The sequence below is a fragment of the Lepus europaeus genome, chromosome 3, assembly GCF_033115175.1.
Source record: "Lepus europaeus isolate LE1 chromosome 3, mLepTim1.pri, whole genome shotgun sequence".
Lineage (NCBI taxonomy): Eukaryota > Metazoa > Chordata > Mammalia > Lagomorpha > Leporidae > Lepus > Lepus europaeus.
Genome location: NC_084829.1, coordinates 67,725,457 through 67,748,879, shown reverse-complemented (window position 1 = coordinate 67,748,879; position 23,423 = coordinate 67,725,457). Strand labels below are relative to the sequence as shown.

Here is a 23,423-nt window from a genome sequence, read left to right as displayed (position 1 = left end):
AGGGCTGGTGCTTAAGTCACAATTGTGCCTACAGGTTGTAAACAATTGAGGCAACATCATTATAGAACCAGCAGATATTTCACTGAGATTCTAAATTTGAAGCTGGATGTTGGATAGAGATATTACATCACGGGGCAGTATTTTTTTTTTAAAAGATTTTATTTATTTATTTGACAGGTAGAGTTACAGACAGTGAGAGAGTGTAGAGAGAAAGGTCTTCCTTCCGTTGGTTCACTCCCCAAATGGCCGCAATGGCTGGAGCTGCGCTGATCTGAAGCAAGGAGCCAGGTGTTTCTTCCTGGTCTCCCATGAGGGTGCAGGGGCCCAAGCAGTTGGGCCATCTTCTATTGCTATCCCAGGCCACAGCAGAGAGCTGGACTGGAAGAGGAGTAACCGGGACTAGAACTGGCGCCCATATGGGATGCCGGCGCCACAGGTGGAGGATTAACCTAGTGCGCCACAGCGCTGGCCCCAGGGGGCAGTATTTAAAATAAATATGTGTAATGGGAGGATGGTACATGCAGATGTTAGAAAGACAAGAATATGAATTATATTAGCCCTTTGTTATGTTTTTATATTTGATGATGTCATCAAACTAATTTCATTTTTGATGTATCTTGGTAGAAGACATTGTCTCATTTTCTACTGTGGAAGCTGAGAGGCTCGCATACACAAATATTTGACAGTCTTTGATGGCAAAATGTCAGAGCAACACAAGACTTTTCAGTCAGCTGGACATTCCCACTAGATTTTGACTCTGGTGTAAGTAAACAGCAAGTATTTTGAGCCAACCCAGTTTTCAGGAGGACTGCTGCCAGCAGTATACACCATTCTCTAGGTCGTCTTGAAATCAGAACTCAGCTATGATTTTGGTCATCTCGCTTTCCTTGGTTTCTATCTGTTTTTGGGAACCTGTTTCTCCAATCTTTCCAATTCTATGGACTACCCGATATTCCGCCAATAAATTTTTTTCTGATTAAGTAAATCAGAATTGCTTTTTGTTATCTGCCGCCAAGACTCCTTATTGGTATACTTCAAGGCAATGCATTCTCTACCTATTATCCTATTTCCATTATCCTATTATTCTAACTCCATTACCCTATTTCAGATCATTATTTGCTTTCCTCAATCACACATAATCTGAATTCAGAGGTGAATAGCATATGATGGCTTCCCTTCTAAATCAGGTGTTAAGTCCGATTGTAAATGATGATCACTGATATGCCTTTAAAACTGTATTAAAATAAGCAGCAATCAGTCAACCAACTATGATCCTAAGAGCAATTTACCATTAAATCTTATATATATTATTAGGAGTAAGAATGAGTCCTTTGACAAACCTGGAAGTCATCCAAAGTTATAATATGCATGATATTTCAAACCCACGGCCAGGATCTATGAAAATGAAAAATGTCTGTGACAAAAATACAAGGATGGATATAATTATATCTTCCAGGTACAATGCACTTGGTATATTATTGCTTAGTTTATGGAATTTTCAAGTATTTTCAAGTTATATAAGTGTAACGTTATACTGGTCTATACAGAGAGTTAGTTAATATAGTACTACCAATTATAAATAAAAGTATTTATCTCTAGTATTCTGAGAATAAGCAAATGATTACAAGTATTTTAGCTGTTCCTCCAAATAGTCATTTGTTCATTTATTAACACGAGGCAATAACATGATGCTAGAAAACATGCAAGAATTATACAACACATATTATAAAACCTCTGTCCACCAGACATGGTGAATGCAAACAACCTTCCATCCACCCTTAGTGCATTATTAGTTTCACAAGTAGAACAGGAAGGAAAATAGTGAATTTTATGCTATTCAGCACCTTTAGTAAAGTCAAAAGACTCTATATCTCCATATATCAAAAACATTTGCATCTGTTATCACCAAACATGTAAAGTCACTTTGCTTCATTTTCAATGTGAATTATTTTATTTACACTACTCTTTAATTCAATAAATTTTAACATTTAAAAAGTAAATTCATAAAAGATTTTCATAAATTTCAACATTTACTTATTATGTACATAAAAGGAAGTCCATGACAAAAGTTAAAGAAATATAGTCAGAAAGTTCAAGCAACATTACCAAATTTAGCAAAATTCCAACCAAATCAAGGCAGAGGGCATTCAGACATTCAAAAATCTTTATATGCAGCCAGTATGAACATGAAAAGTTCCAGTAGTAAAAGTCAATGAGAAATAATGTTGAAATCACCAGTAGAAAATATACTTTAATAGGCATGACATATATTTAACACAACAGTAATGACTATAGAAAACTTTTATGACATCATATATGAACTACCTGGTTTGATCATATGATAAAGTTCACTTTAGGACTAAAGGAGTTGATTTCAAAAAATATAGTTTAGCAGCCATAATTTAATTTCCAGTTAAAATGCAGTAAAATGTTAAAAGTAAAATTTATAACTAACTGAATAATACCCCAATACTAGAAAATTTAAAATCCCATGCTATTCTAGCAACAATGGCAAATATGATGTCATCTGACACAGATTGTGGAAAGCCAATAATAAACAATCAGACATATATAGGGGTTTAAAGTTTCACTGAAAAACTTAGGTAGCAAAATATATGAAAAAGTAATAGAAAAGTAAAAAGACAAAATTAAAAAAATATTGCACAGCCACATTACCTAGAAAGTAAAGTTGATGTTTAAAAAGCTCTAAACATGGATGATATAAATTATCTTCCATATAAAAAGGTATAAATATTTCTTAGAACTTCATATCTACATTTTAATATAATACATTATTTGAATCATTGTTGAATGAGGTAATTGTCAAGTCTCTAATAGTATTTTTATTCTATTGGAAATATTTGAGGGCAGCCACCAGAAAGAATTTTTCCAAAAATATTTCTGAATCCAGAACAGCTATATGTGCAGCCCTCCCAATAAGTGAATCAGCTGTATTAGGCAATGCATTGATGACATTATATCGAACCAAATTACAGTCCTTGCTTTGCAGAACTGGGCGAAGCAAATTGTGAATCATTTCTGAATATATCTGTCCTATGGAATAAATAGGAAAAAGGAAAATTAGCTCATATGAGTAACTGAAAAAAATTCTATGTCAACTTTGGTTTCACTTTTCTTCAGCTATAATTTTTGAGACTGTCTTATAGAAAAGATAAATAATCATATGATTTATCAGGCCAAGTAAAAATAGCACATTTATTACACTCTATTCTTGTCGAGTTGGTAGTTTCAACTCAAGTCAAGACATATAATAAAGTAAATTTTCTTCCACATAAAGTTACTTATAGCTTATTAAATAATTATGAAAATAAGCTGGCTACTGTGAGACATTAAAAAGTCTACAGCAAGTACTTTAACAGTGTTTATATGGCAGTCAACATTTATAAATTATTTTGAGAAAGAATAGAACTTCCTGCATAAGAAGAACAATGTGAGCTTGGCTCTACTCAAAGAACAAACAAGATTCATTCTATAGTTATAAGATTTACTTAATATATGGGTCTGCTTTTAATTCAAAAATGTCATTCTTACAATGACTTTAATGAGTTGATGTTAAGCTTAAAAGGTAAAGACTAGATTTACATACACAGAAATGTACAAGCTGCCTGATAAGGGGCAAAATATTGTTTACAATGCTTATGCACAACTCTTATCACTAAAAGATGGTTTAACCTACCCACGGAATCTGTGAATTTTAGTAAGAGAGACATTAAATTTCAGAGGAGAGGTAGGATGCAGCTCTGAGGAAATGATAAGAAGGCAACAATATATGGAAGTACAGTCAGAGCTTGCGAGGTTCTTAAAAGATATCACACAAGTTAGTAAACAATACTTTTCATTCCCACCTCTTCTCTTGCTTTTCATTATGAATCAAGTTGGATTTCTGGTTCCATGCTATTTAAAAAATATATTTACATAGGAAGAAGTCCAAATAAATCTTCACTAGACCTCCCTCTGTCCCCAGAGTCACTGAATCTTATTATTAAAACAAAAGACACTTATCTAGTTTTAGCTATTGATTTGAAAGGTTAAGACTTTTTTGAATTTTCCCCTAAGTGGACTCTAGCTTGCTGAGGGAGAAAGGACAAAAAATGTACTGTAGAGTTATTAATATCCCACGTGTAGAAAAAGAAATAAAAAGAGGGGGGATGAGAGAAAGGAGACGGTAAGTTGATAAGAAAAGTTTGGGAAAAAGCTAATTTACAGGTATAACTTAATTTACTTCCTTACCTGACTGTTTGTCCTTTAATGCTGTCTTACACATTTCAATGCGGGCAGAGTGGTAAGGAACATAGCGATCCTGTAGAGAACCCACCAGCACAACATTTTTGAAATAATGAAGCCCTATGAATAGAAAATAATGAATCATAATGCAACAATTAACTATATTTAATACAGCTTACTACTATCACACTAAATGGTCAAAATATAAATTTCTCCAGCAGTTTGTGACTCCATATTTCTGATGAACTCTTTCTCCAAATTTCTCTATGTTCCCCACAAACCTCACCTTCACTGTATGTTGTCTTTGTGTTAGTATGAGATATGTGCACCACAAGCAAGCACTGTGGTATGGTGGTATAGAGGTAGGGAAGAAATTAAATATGGTGGACTAAGGTTCTTTTTGAAGTACTTCATGACATTCTTACCTGCCAAATATATGTATCCATGTATTCTTCAATATTTAGGAATCTTTCCAAAGAAATATGTAAGCTCTTTCTATTTTTATTTTTTAGTAAACTGGGTGAATTGAGTTTAGGACTTTGGGATACTTCATTAAATGATTTAAGTACTGAAATCATGTTCTTTATCTTTTTAGTATCACTAACATTCTAACTTTATTATTGGCTCAGACTAGATATACAAAAGATTTTATGTCATTATTAAATGACATACAAATAATGGTAATATATTAGACCTGGGGTGTATAGTACGTGAAATTTTGTCCTGGAATGGTCCAGGGTAAAATTTTGGATTTATGCTTAGTGAAATTCAAATTCTTAGAGAGAGCAATTTTGGAACTACTGTGGATCCTGAATGGTAGTCCTTTGTTGATGCTCTTCTTCCCTACAACTCAAGTATTCTTCAAGAGAACAGTATGGTCTAACACAGCAAGGTGACACTGTGTGATAGACATAAGGCCAAAAATCATGACATCCTATTCTTTTTTTTTCTAAGAGAAAACACCATTTTTTGGGGCGTGTGTGTGTGTGTGTGTAATGATCTGAATATATACAATTCTAGGGATATAAATGTAACAATCAGATATTTATTATAGGAATTAACTGCATTACACAGAACGTTTCATGTATTAAGAAAAATGATTTTTCTCTTCATTCTACCATTTCATGAACAAAATTTGCTCCAGTTTTGGCAACAGTTGGCACACCAATGTCTTCATCATCATTAGCACTCCTTTGAGAATCATCCATGCATCTAAGAATATTAGGTCTTCAAATTAGGGTACATTTACCACTGAATAACCTTAAGTCTCATCATGGTGTACGTGGGCAGGTACAACTTTAAGAGGTCTGATTTCCAGATTCCAACCTACATATGAAGCCTTTTCCAAAAATGACTTGTCTTTTTCCTACTTTACAAGACAAAGGTATTTATTTCACCAATCTATTTCAGATCTTATTAAGGTATATGGCCCAAGGGTGTAAAAGCAAAGTATGAAGTCTAAATTCATCTCACAAAAAGTAAGCTTGAGTTGACGCATCATTTAGCAATGAGAAATGAATTTTCCAATTAAATTTTATGACACACACTCTCCATGAATTAACTGAACAAGCTTCATCTGTAACTTTAATAGAATGAACCGAGTTTCTATATTTTATGAAAATATAACTAAAGCATACGTGTGTGTGTTTGTGCATGTGTATGTATCTCAGCCAAAATGCCAGAAAAATATATGTATTTCAGTCAAAATGCCAGAAAATAATCTTTGGAACTATTTAAACTCATAGTATATTTTTTGGGTATCATATTAAAATTATACAAGGGGGTACAGACTTTTTCAAAATTCTTTTAAGGGGTAAACAAGCAAAGGACGTAAAAATCACTCCCCGTAATCTTCACTTGTATCCAAACTGTTTCCTCACTGTACTTTTTGAATCTTCGTATTCACTTGTATCCAACTTGTTTTAGGCACTGTACTTTTTGGATCCTGAATATGACACCATTTCTGAAATTTTATTCCAAGCTGCATTGAACTAGTTATACAACATCAGCACAACTGGCTTTTTTATTTATCTAAAAGCTGTATGTTGATGTTCTCCATAAAGGGTTCCCATACCGCATAACTCCAGGGGTGCTATTCATGAATAAAACTCCTTGGAGCCATGCACCTCATGGCCTGTGGAAGCATGCTCAACAAGTTCATTTTTATACTTCTTATTTCTCCTCAAACCATCAACACCTTCTTCCTACTTTTCACTGTTAAGAGGCAGAGAGGGACAGAGAATGAGAGAAATGAGTGAGAGCACAAGTGCTTCCATCTCCTGGTATACTGAGCAAATGCTCAATATGAGTGGGTCTGGGCTGGGCCTAAGGTGTGGAGCCGGAATGCAATCCAGGTCTCCCACATTGTTGGCAGGAATGCAGTCACTTGAGCAATTACCACTGACTCCAAGGGTAGCAGGGAGCTGGGGGTCAGGAGCTGGAGCGGAGCATCAAACTCAAGCACTCTGATGTGGATGTAGGCATCTGAAACACTAGGCTACAAGTCTACTCCCCTTATAGGTCATTCTTATCAGTATACAGAAAACTGCAATATAATTTCTTAAAAAATAAAAAACAATCAATGAACATGTCCCAAGATCTTATATTCTACTTCTTGGTACTACTTTATGGTAAAATTCACCAGGAGTTCTCTATATGTTTGTTGTCTCTTTTTTTCTTTCCTTCTACTGAACCTACTCCACAAAGTCTTTCTTCCTCATTATTCTGGAGAATGTCTCTAATCAATGGCCTAAAAATCTACTGCTGTATTCTCAGGCCTCATCTTATTTCACCAAGTTTTAGTTCTGTTAGATAGCCTAAATTTGCATAAAAATGTTTATTTTGAGCCAGCATGTCTTCTCCAAACAAATGAAAATAAAGCACTGAGAGATCATCTTCTATTAGTGATTCCGTAAGCAACTTGAAATAACTTAGCCCCTCATTTGTGAGGGACAATTTTGGGACAGAGGATATAAATATACCTTGTTTCTAGGTATCTGTGATACTCTTCTCTTTTGGTAAACCCATCTATTCTACTTTCAACTATCGCTTTTATATGTGATTCCCAAATTTGAATTTCTGGCCTGCTTTGTTGGCCACATAATTTGATATGAAACTTTGTGAAATTTTAACATTCACCATTTCTAATGCCAAATCCTATTTTCCAAATTTTGCTTGCTATCCTGACTTATATTTTTAAGCTTATCCTTATTCTAGTAAAATAAGAAATATTCATCTTTAATTTCTCTGCAGTTCCCTCCTGTCTAGTAGGTCATCAAGTTTTGCTTTCTCCATTGTGTAACATCTTTCTTCCCACTCTCACTATTAGGTCGGTCACTTTGTCTTCATATTAATATCACTGCAATTCTCCACTTACTAGGTTCAATAATTCTAATTTGTCTACTGAAAATTTTATATTTCATGTAGTATTCAGATGCTTCCTTTTAATAAAAGGATGGCAACTTTTAGAAAAATTCATATCCATTATAAAATATTAGTCTGCAATATTTCTGGGAGAGATAAAAAGAGTGAACCTATCTTTGATTGGCTCCAGTTAAAAGTGATCAGAGTGTTTTTTTTTTTTTTTGTTAATATTTATTTATTTATTTGAAAGAGCTATAGAGAGAGAGAGAGAGAGTGAGAGAGAGAGATCGATCTTCCATCCACTGGTTGACTCCCCAAATGGTCACAATGACCAGGGCTGGACCAGGCCAGGAGATTTATCTGGGTCTGCCCTGTGGGTATAGGGGCCCAAGGACTTAAGCCATCCCCGCCGCTGCTTTCCCAGGAGCATCAGCAGGGAGTTGGATTGGAAATGGAGCAGCCGGTACTGATATGGGATACTGGCATTGCAGGCAGTGGCTTTACCTTCTACACCACAATGCAAGTGCCTGTCAGTATGTTTTTTAACTAATATAAAGTGCATGCTTTACCTTAAAACCAAACAATATTGGCTCCCAAGTATGTACAGACTAATGCTCACTCAAATTAATTAAGTAGTCTGTAACTTCAAAGTCTGGCTCTAACTTCCGGTGCTAGAGAGCTTATTCAACCAGAGACAGACTAGTCGAGAGGAAAGAAAACAGTGTGCTAAGGGTCATTTGACTATTTCAGGGTTAAAGTGCTTAAAGTATTCCTGTTAATATCATTGTATTTCAGCATAGTCTTGTAACTGATGCTAATGAACATAAACCTAAATTAATCAGCAGGTAAATGGAGAAAAAGTTTCTATGGTGTACAGAGCTGAGCGGGACCAGAATTTGATCCCCTCAGCATTCTCAAATGAGGGAGTTGAGGAGAAGTTTCCAGACAAGTCCTCTCCTGCTGGGGAAGAACCTGGTTGGTTTATCTCACAATAAATTCTATCGTGCTTTCAAAATACAGTAATTTGTTATGAATGCCTGCCTTAACGTGAAAAATTGGGCTGTGGATGAGTGACATGTAACTGTACACTTCCCTAGTCCATTCTTGTGTCATCTTTCTCATTTTAGAATCCAAGCAGTTTTATTGTTTGTTTTTCCCTAATGAAAAAAAAAATGTGTTTTAAAGTATTCCCCCTTGATCACCTTCTCTTGCCTACGCCCTTCATTTGCCAATGACACAGCTAATGGTTGCATGTATCATTCCAAATTCCTTTATAGGAACACAGAAGACTTAATTTTTAAGACATACACATGGGATTATATTACTTATACATAAATTACTTTGTGTCTTGCTTTTTAATATTTAAGGGATGGCTCTTCTACAAATACATGTACCCCGTTTGTTAACGTATCTCCGTATCTCCATAATTACATTTTAGTATATTTCCTATTTCTCTACTAATGGATATTTAGATCCACTCCATTTCAGTGGAGAGGGGACATAAAAACAAAACAGAAGCACTGCAATGAATAGCCCTTACCTAAATCTGCATGAAATTTTTGTAGGAAAAATTCCTACAGTGTAACTATTTAGCTTAGCTCATTCTTAAAATTCTCATAAATGGGGGCCAGTGCTGTGTAGCATAGAAGGTTAGGCCTCTGCCTGCAGTGCTGGCATCCCACATAGTTCGAGTCCTGCTGCTCCACTTCTGAGCCAGCTCCCTGCTAATGTGCCTGAGAAAGCAGCAGAAGATTGTCCAAGTCCTTGAGTCTCTGCACCCACATGGGAGTCCTGGCTCCTGGCGTCAGCCTGGTCCAGCCCCAGCCATCTAGAAAGTGAACCAGCAAATGGAAGATCTCCCTCTCCCTCCCTCTTTCTCTCTGTATCTCTTTCAAATAAATAAATAAATCTTAAAAAAAAAATTCTCCAAAATGTACCCTCCAAAAAGGTCACATAATTTCCCCTTCTGCCATTAACAGATAAACATATCTGCTTTCCCATTTACTCTTCCATATTGGATATCATCTTTTTAATTTCCATCAACCTAACTGGCAAAATGTCTAAATTATAACTCTAATGTGCATTTCTTTGATTATAAATAAAGTTCTAGAAACTATGTTTATTGCTTTCTGTATTTTCTTTTCTGGTCACTTCTTTATCTTTAATCTACTTTTTTCTGTTGGGTTATGTTATGTAGCAGGGACAGTACCACACATATCACTAACACACAAAGAACGTGATGTCACCTCCAACTATATGCTCTATAAATCATGTATTTGCCAGATTGCATGATCTCTGTTTCTTCATAAATTCTCCACTGATCAAGATTTTAACAAGCTTTATTTCTACAGTTTATATTATGAGAATAATAGATATTACATTTTTCCAGGTAAAGTTACATTCATACAGTCTTCAAGCTAACAGCTCTTTGCAGAGATCCTGAATGCTTCTCCAGAGAAATGACACTGGAATTGGGAACTGTTGCTTTATTCTGAGGTCCTAGAGGGAACTATCTACATCTCCTCAGGTCAGGCAGCTCAGCTGAACTATGCAAAATCAAGACTAACTAGATGATAACATTTCTAAGATATTCTTTCACTTTCAGATACCATGATGATGCAATAAACTGAATAAAAATTTCTCATACTGACATAACATACACTAAAGTGTCTAATTTCTAAACATAATTCTTAAATCACATTTTAAAAATGTATTTTATACTTAAAATCAATCTTTCAAGAGTTTTTTTTCTATATACTTTTTTTTTTTTTTTTTTTGACAGGCAGAGTGGACAGTGAGAGAGACAGACAGACAGAAAGGTCTTCCTTTACCGTTGGTTCACCCTCCAATGGCCACTGCGGCCGGTGCATTGTGCTGATCCAAAGCCAGGAGCCAGGTGCTTCTCCTGGTCTCCCATGCAGGTGCAGGGCCCAAGCACTTGGGCCATCCTCCACTGCACTCCCAGGCCACAGCAGAGAACTGGACTGGAAGAGGGGCAACCGGGACAGAATCCGGTGCCCCAACCGGGACTAGAACCCAGGGTGCTGGCGCCGCAGGCAGAGGATTAGCCTATTAAGCCGGGCGCCAGCCTTTAAAAATTTCTCAACCAAAATGTATCAATACCAGCATTGTTGTTTTCACAGAGTTTTACTTTTTATATTAGCTAAACGCCAATATAGTTGCATCTGGTCCATTTTGAATCTTTTGGTTTCAACTTCTTATCTAGCAGTATTGGCTAGAAAGGACAGAAACTCAAAATGAAGTATGGCCACTTGGTTAATCTTCCGCCTGCGGTGCTGGCATCCCATATAGGCGCTGGGTTCTAGTCCCGGTTGCTCCTCTTCCAGTCCAGCTCTCTGTTGTGGCCCAGGAGGTCAGTGGAGGATGGCCCAAGTGCTTGGGCCCCTGCACCTGCATGGGTGACCGGGAAGAAGCACCTGGCTCCTGGCTTCGGATCGGTGCAGAGCGCTGGCCGTAGCGGCCATTTGTGGGGTGAACCAACGGAAGGAAGACCTTTCTGTCTTTCTCTCTATCTATAACTCTGTCAAATAAACTAAAGAAAAAAAAAATGAAGCATGGCAGGCCCCACAGTTGCAATGCTGGCAGCAATTACAGCAGTACCTCATCTGAGTTGAAGTCCAGCTAATAAAAATGTCAAACAGCTTTATTTTGGGAGTCATTCTCTGTATCCACCTTGATTCTGCCTGCTCAAACACAGCCCAGTTCACTGGACAGAGTGTTAATATGTCACTCAGCCCCTGAGGTGATATTTAAAATTACCTCTAAATTGTGGAAGTTACAAGATTTCCCCATCTGTAGAATTAGAAGGTTTAGCTGGAAATAGTTTTAATCACTTTAGTTACTTTTCAAGATACCAAGAAAAGGATTAAAATAAATCTTTAATGTTTCTCTGGCTGATATAATAACATCATTTATGTACAAATACCTGATTAACAACTTTTATCCTTGGTATTTCTGACACTTTGGCCATTAATTTTTTCTGGAATTTTACTGAGTTTTATAGCAATTCATGCTGTCATTTTATGGTTACTCTCTGGAACTGGTTAAAGCAGTGGTTCTAAACATGATGAACACGATGCAAATGTAAGAAGACATTTTTGTTCATCACAACAAAAAGTGGGAAACCGGAAAGGTATGGTTTGCTATGTTGGCACAGGATGGATAGAGGGCATGGATGCTGCAAAATATCCTACAGTGGCACATGACAATTCCTGAAACAAAAGAACTATACAGTCCAGAATGCCATTAGTGCCAAGAGTGAACAAATCTTGTACTTTCTGACATATTCTAAACAATATTATTCTTATTTTTAGCAATTTCTTTTAAATACATTCAAAAGAATATACCTCCAAAATAATTAGCTGATTCTAATTATTATCTTTCAGAAATAAAATATAAGTATTATTTATAAATAAGTATTTTTGTAAATCAAGTGACATCTATTATGAAACATTTCTGTAACTGGAAAAAAAGATTATCTTGAATGGTACTAACACAGTAGGAGATGTCTTTAATTGTTATACTTTATTTGTCAGAATTCATCTATTGATAAAGAGATTCTAAGCAGATGTTTTTAGGAAAATCTTAAAATCAGGATATTTTGTTTTTAAAATTTCAATAATGAACATATTACGGCCATTTCTGGGCCTTAATTAAGGAATGTAAGTGTTGCCATGATCTCTCTCTATACTCTAGTAACGTCTTGTCTACTTCAACACTGGTGTTACCTAATCTATATATATCATACATTTTGCCTGCCGTGTCATTCTGGCTCCTTCATTTTCTGTTTCCCTTGATGGTCAACACTGAGATGCTAGTATACTAGTATTTTTACACTGTACACAATACTCATATATTCTATCAGAAATCTGATGAATGCCATAGGGTGTTTTGGTCAAAAGTTGCTATAAAATTTTAATCAATATTTAAATCATGTCAATCAAAAAAGGGTAATTTTCTTTTAAAAGTAACATTTCTGAAACCTTTAACCAGATGTATTGTGTTCACAAAAAATACTAAAAATTTAATGACTTTGGGCTGTAAAAGCCTAGAACATATATGATAGCAAATATATTTAGTAATCAGTTAATAAGGGATAAACAATAAGATTCATCCAGTAGTGAGAACTGTAGAAGGAATAACTATTAATAGTTTAATTTCTAACATTTTTAAAAAATGCTTGATAGTCCTGGAAATGGAAGATAGAAAAATATGGTAAAGTCACTATGGAAGACAGTATGGAGATACCTATTCCACTATAACTATTCCACTACTGGGAATTTACCCAAGGGAAATGAAATCAGTAAATAAAAGAGTTATCTGTACCCCAATGTTTACTGCAGCTCAATTCACAATAGCTGAGGCATGGAATCAATCTATATGCCTGTCAACCGAAGACTGGATAAAGAAATTATGAGATATGTACACTATGGAATACTATGCAGTGGTTAAAAAAATGAAATCCAGTCATTTGCACCAAAATGGATGAATCTGGAAAACATCATACTTAGTGAAGTAAGCCAGTTCCAAAAGGGACAAATACCATATGTTCTCCCTGATCTGAGAGAGCTAATAGAGCACCTAAAATGAAATCTGTAAAAGTAAAATTGACACTTCCAGAAGGGATGACTAGAGCTGCCCTTGTATTTACTGTCAAGGAGCAGTTTTATTTTTTATTCATAATATTTGTTGAATTCTTTACTTAACATAGAGTTAATCATATGTGTATAAAGTCAATTGAGGTAGGATCTCATTAAAAATAAGAGTGAGATAGGATCATTGGTTACTATCCTCACTCTGTCTTTTATGACCTTGTCTAAATATGATCAGAGTCGGCAAACTTGGAAGGCTTCCATAGCCTTGGCAACTCATGACAACAGCCTAGGGTGGTTACTGGCGCCATAAACTAGAGTGTCAATTTGTTGGGTCAACAACAAGAGCCACTGTGCACTTGCTCCTCATGTGGAATCTCTGTCCTTAATGTGCTGTACATTTTGATTTAATGCTATAACTAGTACTCAAACAGTATGTTTCACTTTGTGTTTCTATGTGGGTGCAAACTGTTGAAATCTTTATACTAAATTGATCTTCTGTATATAAAGAGAATTGAAAATGAATCTTGATGTGAATGGAAGGGGAGAGGGAGCAGGAGAGGGGAGGGTTGTGGGTGGGAGGGAAGTCATGGGAGGGGGAAGCCATTGTAATCCATAAGCTGTACACTGGAAATTTATATTCATTAAATAAAAGTTAAAAAAAAAAATAAGAGTGAGAATAAGAGCAGAAGAAGGAAATTTGTAAATGTAAAGCTGTATAGTTCTACATACATTACTATAGACTTACTTCTAAGGGTACAGTTTAAAAACTTGCCAAGGGACCCCAAATCCCATTAAGCTGGGTGGTAAAAATGCCATCTTAAGTGTTAAAGTGAACATATAGATAGGATCAAGTGTTAAAGTGATCATATAAATAGATCAAGAGTCTGGTAATAATAATAGATAGAATGAAAGGAGAATGTTTCAACATGGAAAGCAGTCCACACAACAGACTCATAGAATGATAATCGCTTTAAGTAGCACTCTCACCCAGAATCAGCCTTTAAGGCATCCTAGTCTAGCTGAAAAGCCCATGAGAGCATTTCAGGCATGGAAAGCCAAGACACTGTGGCAAAAAATGTTCTACATGAAGGATCTCTGTGAGTGAGACCCCAGTGGAAAGAAGTGGCCATCAAAGAAGGATGTACTTTTCTTTAAAGGGAGGAGAAGACTTCCACTTTGTTTATGGCTGTGTCTAAATACTGACAGTTTGTGGATTCAAAAGGCTTCCATAGGCTAGGAAGGTCATGTCAAGAGTCTCAGGAGGTCATAGATGTCAAACATAAGAGTGTTAATTGTTAAATTAACAACAGAATTCACTGTGCATTAACTTCCCATGCAGGACCTCTGTCCTTAATGAGTTGTATTATGAAAGTTAACTATAAAACTTGTTCTCAACAGTGTGTGTGTGTGTGTAAATTGTTGAATTCTTAGTATAGGTTTGGTCTTCTGTGCACAAAGTTAACTGAAGATGAATTTTAATGGAGAATGGGACTGGAAGGGGAGAGGGAGGAAGATGAGGGGTGGAAGTGTGGGTATGGTGGGAAGAATAACTATATCCTAAAGTTGTACTTAAGACATTTATATTCATTAAATAAAAGGTTTCTTTGGGGAAAAAAGAAAAAAATGTGCAGTTGATAAAATATAAATACAACCACTAACAGTTAAAGAACTACTCCATCAAATCTCAGTTGTGAGTCTATTAAAAGAAACTGCTGTAGACTGAGACCTTCTTGAAAACCAGAAAGACATGTTGGTAATTTATATGCTAACAGCTTATTTAAAAAAAGGTTTCTGTGTTCATGTTTTCCAAGCTGTTACTTACCTGCTTTATTACTAAGCTTATATAAAAAAGTTTGACGAGGGTCTGAGTGATCTCGACATGTCAGTTGCAAAAGAGAACCTGATTTTTTCCATTTCTGCATAAACCAGAGACCTAGAGAGTTATACATGATATATCAGTATAAGTGGAATATATAATATGTCAAGTTGTTAATTTTAATATATATTTTACTTCAAAACATGCCATTTGCCAAATTAGCATTTTGCTGGCTAATAATGAATATATTTTCAAAATATTTCCATGTTCTAATAAAAAATATAAACATACACATATACACATAGTTTAACTATGGGTTAATGGTAGTTGTTGAAAGGAATGCTATTTCTTTCAAAAATTCTTACCAATATAAAGAGAACAGATTTCATACATTTCATAGATACAATTCTAAGATGACCTTATGTCCTTCTTCCGTTCCCTCATCCCCCTCCTCCCTTCCTTTTTAAAAAATTTTTGGCAAAACATAATTTCAGTCCATTCTATAAATACAGGCTTGCTGCACCACTAACCATAATATTCAACCAGTAAAATAAATAGAAACGCAATTCCGCAGGAGTCTAAACAAAGCTAAAAACAATAATCAAATCTCAAAAGCATATGAAGAACAAATTTGGGAAAATCATACTTTTAGATATATTTGTCCATATTATAAAGGAAAAGAGGGTTAAATACTACATGTACAGTGGTAGTTCCAAATGCTAAGACTGAGTTTTCAGTCTATCTATAATTATACTTAAGTTATGGTAGACTAATTGTAAAAGGACCAACTCTTTCTAATAGCTTAAGTTTCATATTTCATTGTATTTCCTTAAAATTTTAAAAATTCATTTAAAATTTATTTGAAAGACCAAACACACAGAGAAACAGAGGGATCTTTTTTCTGTTGGTTCACTCCCAAAATGCTCACAACAGTCAGGGCTGGGCCAGGCTAAAGTCAGGATCCTGGAACTCAACACAGGTCTCGCATGTGGGTGCCAGAGACCAAAATACTTAAGCCATCACCTGATGCCTCCCAGGGTGCACATTAGTAGAAGTTATAATTGGAAGTGGAGCTCAGATATGAATGCAGGCATACCGATTTGAGATGCAGTTGTCTTAACCACTGTGCCAAATGCCTGCCCCTAATTCTATTTCTTTATATTATCAATAATGCATATTCAAATATACCTTCCCCTTGTATATATGAAAATAAAGTGAAATCCCCATTACTCTGGAGCACGTTTCAAGACTGTGGAATATTCACTTTCATTTTCATTGTTTCTGATATTATAAAGGGGAACAGAATGCTTTAATGGATTAAATCTGATAGTTATAAACATTGTATCCCATTCATGTTGGGTTTTATTTCATATTATAAAAGGATTTTATTTTTCTTATCACCTCTTTTTTAAGCTGCAAAAATCCAGAACTGGCTATATTTTGAAATCACCAATTTGAAATGAGATATATAAGAAAATGATATGGTTTGTTTGTCAATGAAAGGAAACGGATATAAGAATTTTAGAGCTCAATGAAAAGAGACAGAATGAAATAAAATTTGTCCTCCAAATGGAAATGAATTGACTCAACAATGAAACATTTTTAAAAATCTAAGGGAAAAATCAAGACAAACAAAAAGGTAAACCAAGTACCAACTGTTTCTCCATGAGAACATTATGGATCTTCAAAATTAGGGTCTTAATTTTCATTTTAATTTCTTTTAGAAAATTTGGATCAATTTCTTCAATATTATTTTCTCATAATCTGTTTTAAAGTTACCAAACTAGAGAGTCAACATTCTACATAATATTTTATAACTTTACAACAAATATAAGTATTAGTTACCTGCTCGACTAGTTAAATAACAGAATAGTTTCTTTAAGTTAAACATTTACTGCAAACATTTAGAACTTAAGGGTAAAACGCTGCTATAACTATTGACAAATGCCATCTCAATGAGAATAATTATTTTCGGAAATGATTTTTTAAGGTTTTATTTATTTATTTGAGAGGTAGAATTACAGACACAGAGAGGGAGGGAGAGAGAGAGAGAGAACGATCTGCTGAACGATCTGTTGGTTCACTCCCCAAATAACCACAACAGCCAGGAGCCAGGAACTTCATCCAGGTCTCCCACAAAGGTGGCACGGCCCAAACACAGTTAGGCCATCTTCTACTACTTCCCCAGGCTATAGCAGAGAGCTGGATCAGAAGAGGAGCTGCTGGGACATGAACTGGCATGCCAATGCTGCAGGAGGAGGCTTAGCCTACTATGTCACAGTGCTGGCCTCCTGAAATGACTTTTATTAGCTTATTTTAAGTGCACAGCAAAGTAGAAAATTATCTGCATGTTTTGCTCATGAAATTCCACGTATGTGCCTGGCTGGCTCTAACATAAACATCAGAAAACGCTAAATTTGTGTTTACATTTCCTCCCTATGCCATATTTTTTTTGTATAGAATAAAACTCTTACCTGTATTAACAAGAGCGCTGCTATTATACAGCGTACCAAGGTGAGGTCCAGAAAGAGACAGAAAGGTATGAAGTTTGTTGAGGTAATATTTAAACCTTGGTCTTGTAAGCACTGAACGTATTATTAAGTTGCCCAAAGAATGTCCAATAAAACTTTAAGAGAAAAAAAAAAAAGCCAAGACATTTATCCCACAGTACTTTTTTAATAACAAAAATAAAAGCTAATATACCATACATAGATATAAGATGCTAAGAATTTAAAAATTCTCATTATGTTTAAAATAGTTTGACATTTCAAAATGATATAATCTACATTTTGAAGGAAAAAAAAAAGCAGGTAAGATTTTTATTACTGTATAAATTAAAAGGTTATAGAAACAAGATAATATCTGACAAATTTTGCTCAAAGTTTCTAAATGCTTAGTAATGAAAACATTTATAAAATAATATAATGAACTGACAATAAATTTGCATCCTTGGGTCACGAATTATTTGCTTGTTAAATGATAATTTCAAACAAAATAATGAAGTTGTACTTATAAAGGATAACTTAGGAGAAATTATATACCTGTTCCTCTTTTCAAACACTCCTGTCTACACTTCAAAGCTGGACAGTTTTGCAATTAACAGTACTCATGTTTTCGAGATACAGGTAAACACATACATTTTCCTACTATAAGATTAAAAGAAAAGACTAGGTGATAATACAGAGCACTTCATTTCTATTAAGGAATAGCTTAAAGCAAAAAGCCCATTTCCTTAACATTATGTTATGATAGATGATATAAGAAACCCTGGGGAGAATTAACAGTGAAAAGAGAACTTGAAAGTTGTCTAAACACTGGGTTATAGGTTAGTGAGAAGCTCATGACAACTTCTCTTCCATACTGAAATTCCTAAAGCTGCAGGATAGGAATTACAATGGCAGGTAATTGTTTACAATCAACCAGATCAGGCTTTTGGAAAAACAGATAGTTGATTATCATAAATGACAGCCTAATTTAAAAGAGGGAATTACTTTCATGGACTGAATGGAAAAAACTGAAATATAATCTTTCTCATCATATAGTAATAAATCAATAAAAGTAATACAGAATCACTGTAGAGAATTCAGCAATCAAAATGTTTACTAAGGGCTGGTGTTAAGGCTCAGCAGGTTAAGTTGCTGCTTGCAATGCCAGTAGCCCTTTGCAGAGTGACAACTTGAGTCCCTGCTGCTCTGCTTCTGATCCAGCTCCCTGTTAATGCACCTGGGAAAGGAGTGGATAACGGATTTGGGTTCCTGTTACAAAGTGGGAAACCTGGATGGAGTTCTAGGTTCCCGCTGTGGCCATCTGGGGAGTGAACCAGGGAATGGAAGAGCTGTCTTTCCATTCCTCTCTCTCTTAATCACTGTGCCTTCCAAATAAGTAAGTAAGTAAATAAATAAATAAATATTCTAAAAAAAAGTGTTTTGACATCAGGACATGAAAAAAGTAAATGGAACAAGAAAAAAGCCTCTTCTTCCTCAGATATGTAAGCACTTCCTCCCATATTTTAATAGAATTCTGTTCTTAGAAAATGACTTCAACTAAATACCACATGTCTCTTCTCTATATTTCAAACTTGAAACAAAGTTTAAAAAGCTTACTGTAGTAGAGCTAGCTACTTCTTCTAGCTTAGCTGTATATGAATATAATGTTTATGTAACTTTCCTGAAGTAGGAAGAACAGTTTTGTCTTTTTCTTTTAATTCCCATAGGACATCTTTCTTCCCTAACTATTCATAATATCTAATTCAACAATGAGACATTAGCTTGACCATCATCACCTGCTTGTGGAAAATCGACTCATGTCCGTTTTTTATGTATGTCATGAAATTTTGCAAATATTTTGTTCTCTCTCTCTCTTTCTCACACACACACACACACACATAAGCACATGTGATTTTCAAAAAAATTCATAGAAAATGAGTATTATGAAAAAGCTTGCATGGATTTCAAAATTTTTCCAACAAAATAAACTCATTTTCACTTAATATTATTTCTATTTTAAAATTTCTTTTTATTTATTTGAGAGGTGAGGAGAGAGGAGAGAAGACAGAGCGAGAGAGTGAGATAGAGCAAGAGAACAAGAAAACAAGTGCTGCCATCTCTTGGTTTACTTTCCAAATGCCCACAAGGGCCACTGGGCCAGACCTAAAGCCAAGAACACAATCCAGGGTCTCCCAAGTGGATGGCAGGAATTCAGTTAATTGAATCATCACTGCTGCCTCCCAGGGTCTGCATTAGCAGGAAGGTGGAGCCAGGAGACAAAGTCAGAGCTGGAAACTGAACCCAGGCACTCTGATGTGGGACATGGGCAGGACAAAATATCTACCTGAAACTTATTATTAAATCAATTTTCCATTAACTTCTTGACATGCCTTCATAGATATTTGAAATATATATCCATTTCTCTGTAACCTTTTCTTGGGGTAACAATTTTACTGAGGTACAATCACATGTCATATAATTTATCCATTTAAACTGCACAGTTCAATTAACAGTTGAAACCATCACTGTGGTGAATTTTAGAGCATTTTTACCACCTCAAAAGAAAATCCTATATATTTTAGCTATCACCCTCCCCATTCCCTTCATCTTCTACAGCCCTAACCAATCACTAATCTACTCGCTGTCTCTATAGATTTGCTTATTCTGGACGTTTCAATAAATTCATCAATCAATCACATAATATGATCTTTTCCTAAAATGTTTAAATTTTTAAAAAATTAACTCAAATTGCAGATTATAATATTTCAAAATAATACACTATCAAATTGTTTAGTTTTTTATAATTCATAGAAATAAAATTAAACTAATGTTATAGAAGTTACCTTATTTTTGAGACATTTAGACTATATATTTGAATATATTGAATTATCTCATCCAAAAGTCGATCAGTCATGCTATCAAAATCAGCAAAAGTATCATTCTAAACAAAAGCAAAACAGACACATTATATACTGAAATAGGTATAATCACATAAAACATTATTTTTAATTTAGGTATTGAAAAAGTTAAATTTCTTAAAAGGGAAGTTAATGAATATTAATATTCATTATATTAAAATAGGCAAGAAGAATGAGTTTCTAGGGAAAGAAAGATTCAGTGGTCCTAATAACAGTTGCTTCTTTGGTTATTTAAATTTTTAGCCTGTTACCAGAATTAAACAGTTATTTGTGATGGCTTAATTGCTGAAACAGTTGTATAGAATTGTGAAGTTCTAGAAATATTTCATGTAAAAAGTTTAAAGTCAAAATGTAAATCATGCTTTTGTACATATGTTTAAGTTAAATGTCACAGAAATTAGAGAAAATTATTTCTATTATTACAGGCATTTTACAGGAAGTAAATATTAAGGTACAAATTGGTAAAAGAAAAAAAAAAAAACTTTGCTCCTATGAAAACACTGTCAAATTTTACCTGATTTCTTTCAGACATTAGAAAATCAATTCTTCCCCCAGGAAGTCCAAGTTCAATATAGGTTTTTACTAAGCGAAGATCTGCACTATTACCTAGAAAATGAAAAATGATGTTTAAAAGGATGAGATCAAGTAAAAGGTACATTATCATACATTTTTATAATTTTTAGAAATAAGCTTACAGCTTATATCATTTGTGAACAATGTGCTCTGAAATAAACACATCATCATTACTAAGCCACAGCTGAGTTCCATAAGTTAGACACTATCTTTCTAAAGATTTTATTTATTTATTTGAGAGGTAGCATTACAGACAGAGGGAGGGAGAGACAGAGAGACAGGTCTTCCAATCTTCCAATTTTTGAAGAAAAAAACCTAACCAACAAAGAAAAGTATGTGACAGAGACGCATAAAGCCTGCAATCATTTATTATGTGGACTTTTAAATTTTTTTACATGTTCTTACCTGTGCAATCTTAGAATTCAATTCTGTTTGTCATAGTAATGTACTTCAATATATTGATTCTATTTGCTAAAGTTTCATTAAGTACATTTATTGTCAGATTGTTCCATTGTTTTTTTGGGGTGTTGGTGCAAAATCTTGATAACAAAGTTGGGTAATAAAGTTTGATTAACTCTCAGGAAAAATATGGGGTGCATTCCATATGTTTTCTATTGCTCTAGAAGACAGGAATGTCTTTTTTTTTTTTGACAGGCAGAGTGGATAGTGAGAGAGAGAGATAGAGAGACAGAGAGAAAGGTCTTCCTTTTTGCCGTTGGTTCACCCTCCAATGGCCGCTGCGGCCGGCGCATCTCGCTGACCCGAAGCCAGGAGCCAGGTGCTTCTCCTGGTCTCCTATGGGGTGCAGGGCCCAAGGACTTGGCCATCCTCCACTGCCTTCCCGGGCCATAGCAGAGAGCTGGCCTGGAAGAGGGGCAACCGGGATAGAATCTGGCACCTCAACCGGGACTAGAACCTGGTGTGCCGGCGCCGCAAGGCGGAGGATTAGCCTGTTAAGCCACGGCGCCGGCCAGGAATAATTTATGTCTTGAAAATTTCAAAGAAGTATTTGTCAAAGATAATGCTAGGTAAAGTCTTCTGCAGGAAATATTTAAACTTTCTATTATTTCAGGAGGAAGTAGAAAGGTTAGTCTGCTTTTTTTTTTTTAAAGAAAAATATTCAACTTTATGAGGATTTAGCAGCATAAACCTTTGCTTAGTATTTTATAATCTATAAATTTACCTTGTTTTCACAGAATCACATTATAATACTGTAATAGCCTGTTAATCTAGATATTTGCATCTGCTTTTTTTTTTTTTTTTAAAGATTTATTTATTTATTTGAAAGTCAGAGTTACACAGAGAAGGAGAGGCAGAGAGAGAGAGAGGTCTTCCATCTGCTGGTTCACTCCCCAGATGGCCGCCAGGGTTGGAGCTGTGCCGATCTGCAACCAGGAGTCAGGAGCTTCTACCAGGTTTCCCAGGCAGGTGCAGCGGCCCAAGAACTTGGGCCATTGTCTACTGCTTTCCAAGGCCATAGCAGAGAGCTGGATTGGAAGTGGAACAGCATGGACTCGAACCGGCGCCCATATGGGATGCTGGCACTGCAGGCAGTGGCTTTATTCACTATGCCACAGTGCCGGCCCTTTGTATCTTCATATATCCAGAAAAAATATATCCAGAAAAAAAAATTGAGTGAACATAATAGTTGTCAAAAACATAGCACTGAAGCCAGGAACTTAAAATTTAATTTATATCTAAATTAATTAATGAACCTTTAATTTTTAGGAATATTGATTTTTCTAGCCCGTAACATTTAAAGTAGCAAAGTAAGAGGGAACTAGGAAGACTATCAAAAGGAGATAAAATAATTGTCATGAGGTTAACAGCTGACAAAAGCAACAATAAGAGAGAACAGAAAAATATAAAAAAAGTAAATACAACATTGGAATGAGTGTTTCTACGGAAAATTTCCTTAATAAGTTAAATATTACACTTAACAAAATTAGGTATAGTAAATTTAGAATGTATTTAGGGTTCAATCAGTTTAAGCAACCCAAAAATTGCCTTTCATTTCAAAGATTAAATACATTGAGTTGTTATGGGTCACATGAATGGATGTCACATACCATCTAAGCCATGCACACAGACAATGAGATGTACTCCATTTTCAGAACCATCCTCCTCTTCCATGCTAAAATAAGGTACTGAAGATGCCAACAGAGGAACCTCACTGTACATGAACCCAGGGAGTTTAAGTTGCTTTAATTCTTCTTTTGCCTGAAGGAAGCTGAAGTAAAATATTATTAAACAAAATAACACAACACAAAACAAAACCAAATCTCTTTACTGAAGATTATATTCAGTTTTTAGAACACAAAATGTAGAGATCTGCAGAGGAAGAACCTAGTAATATTTGGTTTTAAAATAAAAAAAATATATAAATATGTGAGATCACTTAATGAGT

The 23,423-nt window shown here is 35.1% G+C and overlaps 1 protein-coding gene across 7 annotated transcripts in view; it reads right to left on the bottom strand.

The window, feature by feature from the left end:
- Positions 1–1,607: 1,607 nt before the first annotated feature.
- FAM135A (family with sequence similarity 135 member A) overlaps positions 1,608–23,423 on the bottom strand; it is a 126,848-nt gene continuing 105,032 nt past the window's right edge. For 4 of the 7 annotated variants that reach the window (XM_062186335.1, XM_062186336.1, XM_062186341.1 and 1 more), the window contains 7 exons: positions 23,086–23,246; positions 20,958–21,049; positions 20,369–20,466; positions 17,514–17,665; positions 15,046–15,156; positions 4,252–4,365; positions 1,609–3,054 (listed from right to left, as the gene is read on the bottom strand). In XM_062186335.1, coding sequence (XP_062042319.1) covers positions 2,849–3,054; positions 4,252–4,365; positions 15,046–15,156; positions 17,514–17,665; positions 20,369–20,466; positions 20,958–21,049; positions 23,086–23,246 — 934 coding nt within the window. In that variant the 3' untranslated portion in view covers positions 1,609–2,848. Of the gene's footprint in view, positions 3,055–4,251; positions 4,366–15,045; positions 15,157–17,513; positions 17,666–20,368; positions 20,467–20,957; positions 21,050–23,085; positions 23,247–23,423 lie in introns of all 7 variants that reach the window. The other 3 variants (XM_062186338.1, XM_062186339.1, XM_062186337.1) reach the window with 2 other exon arrangements.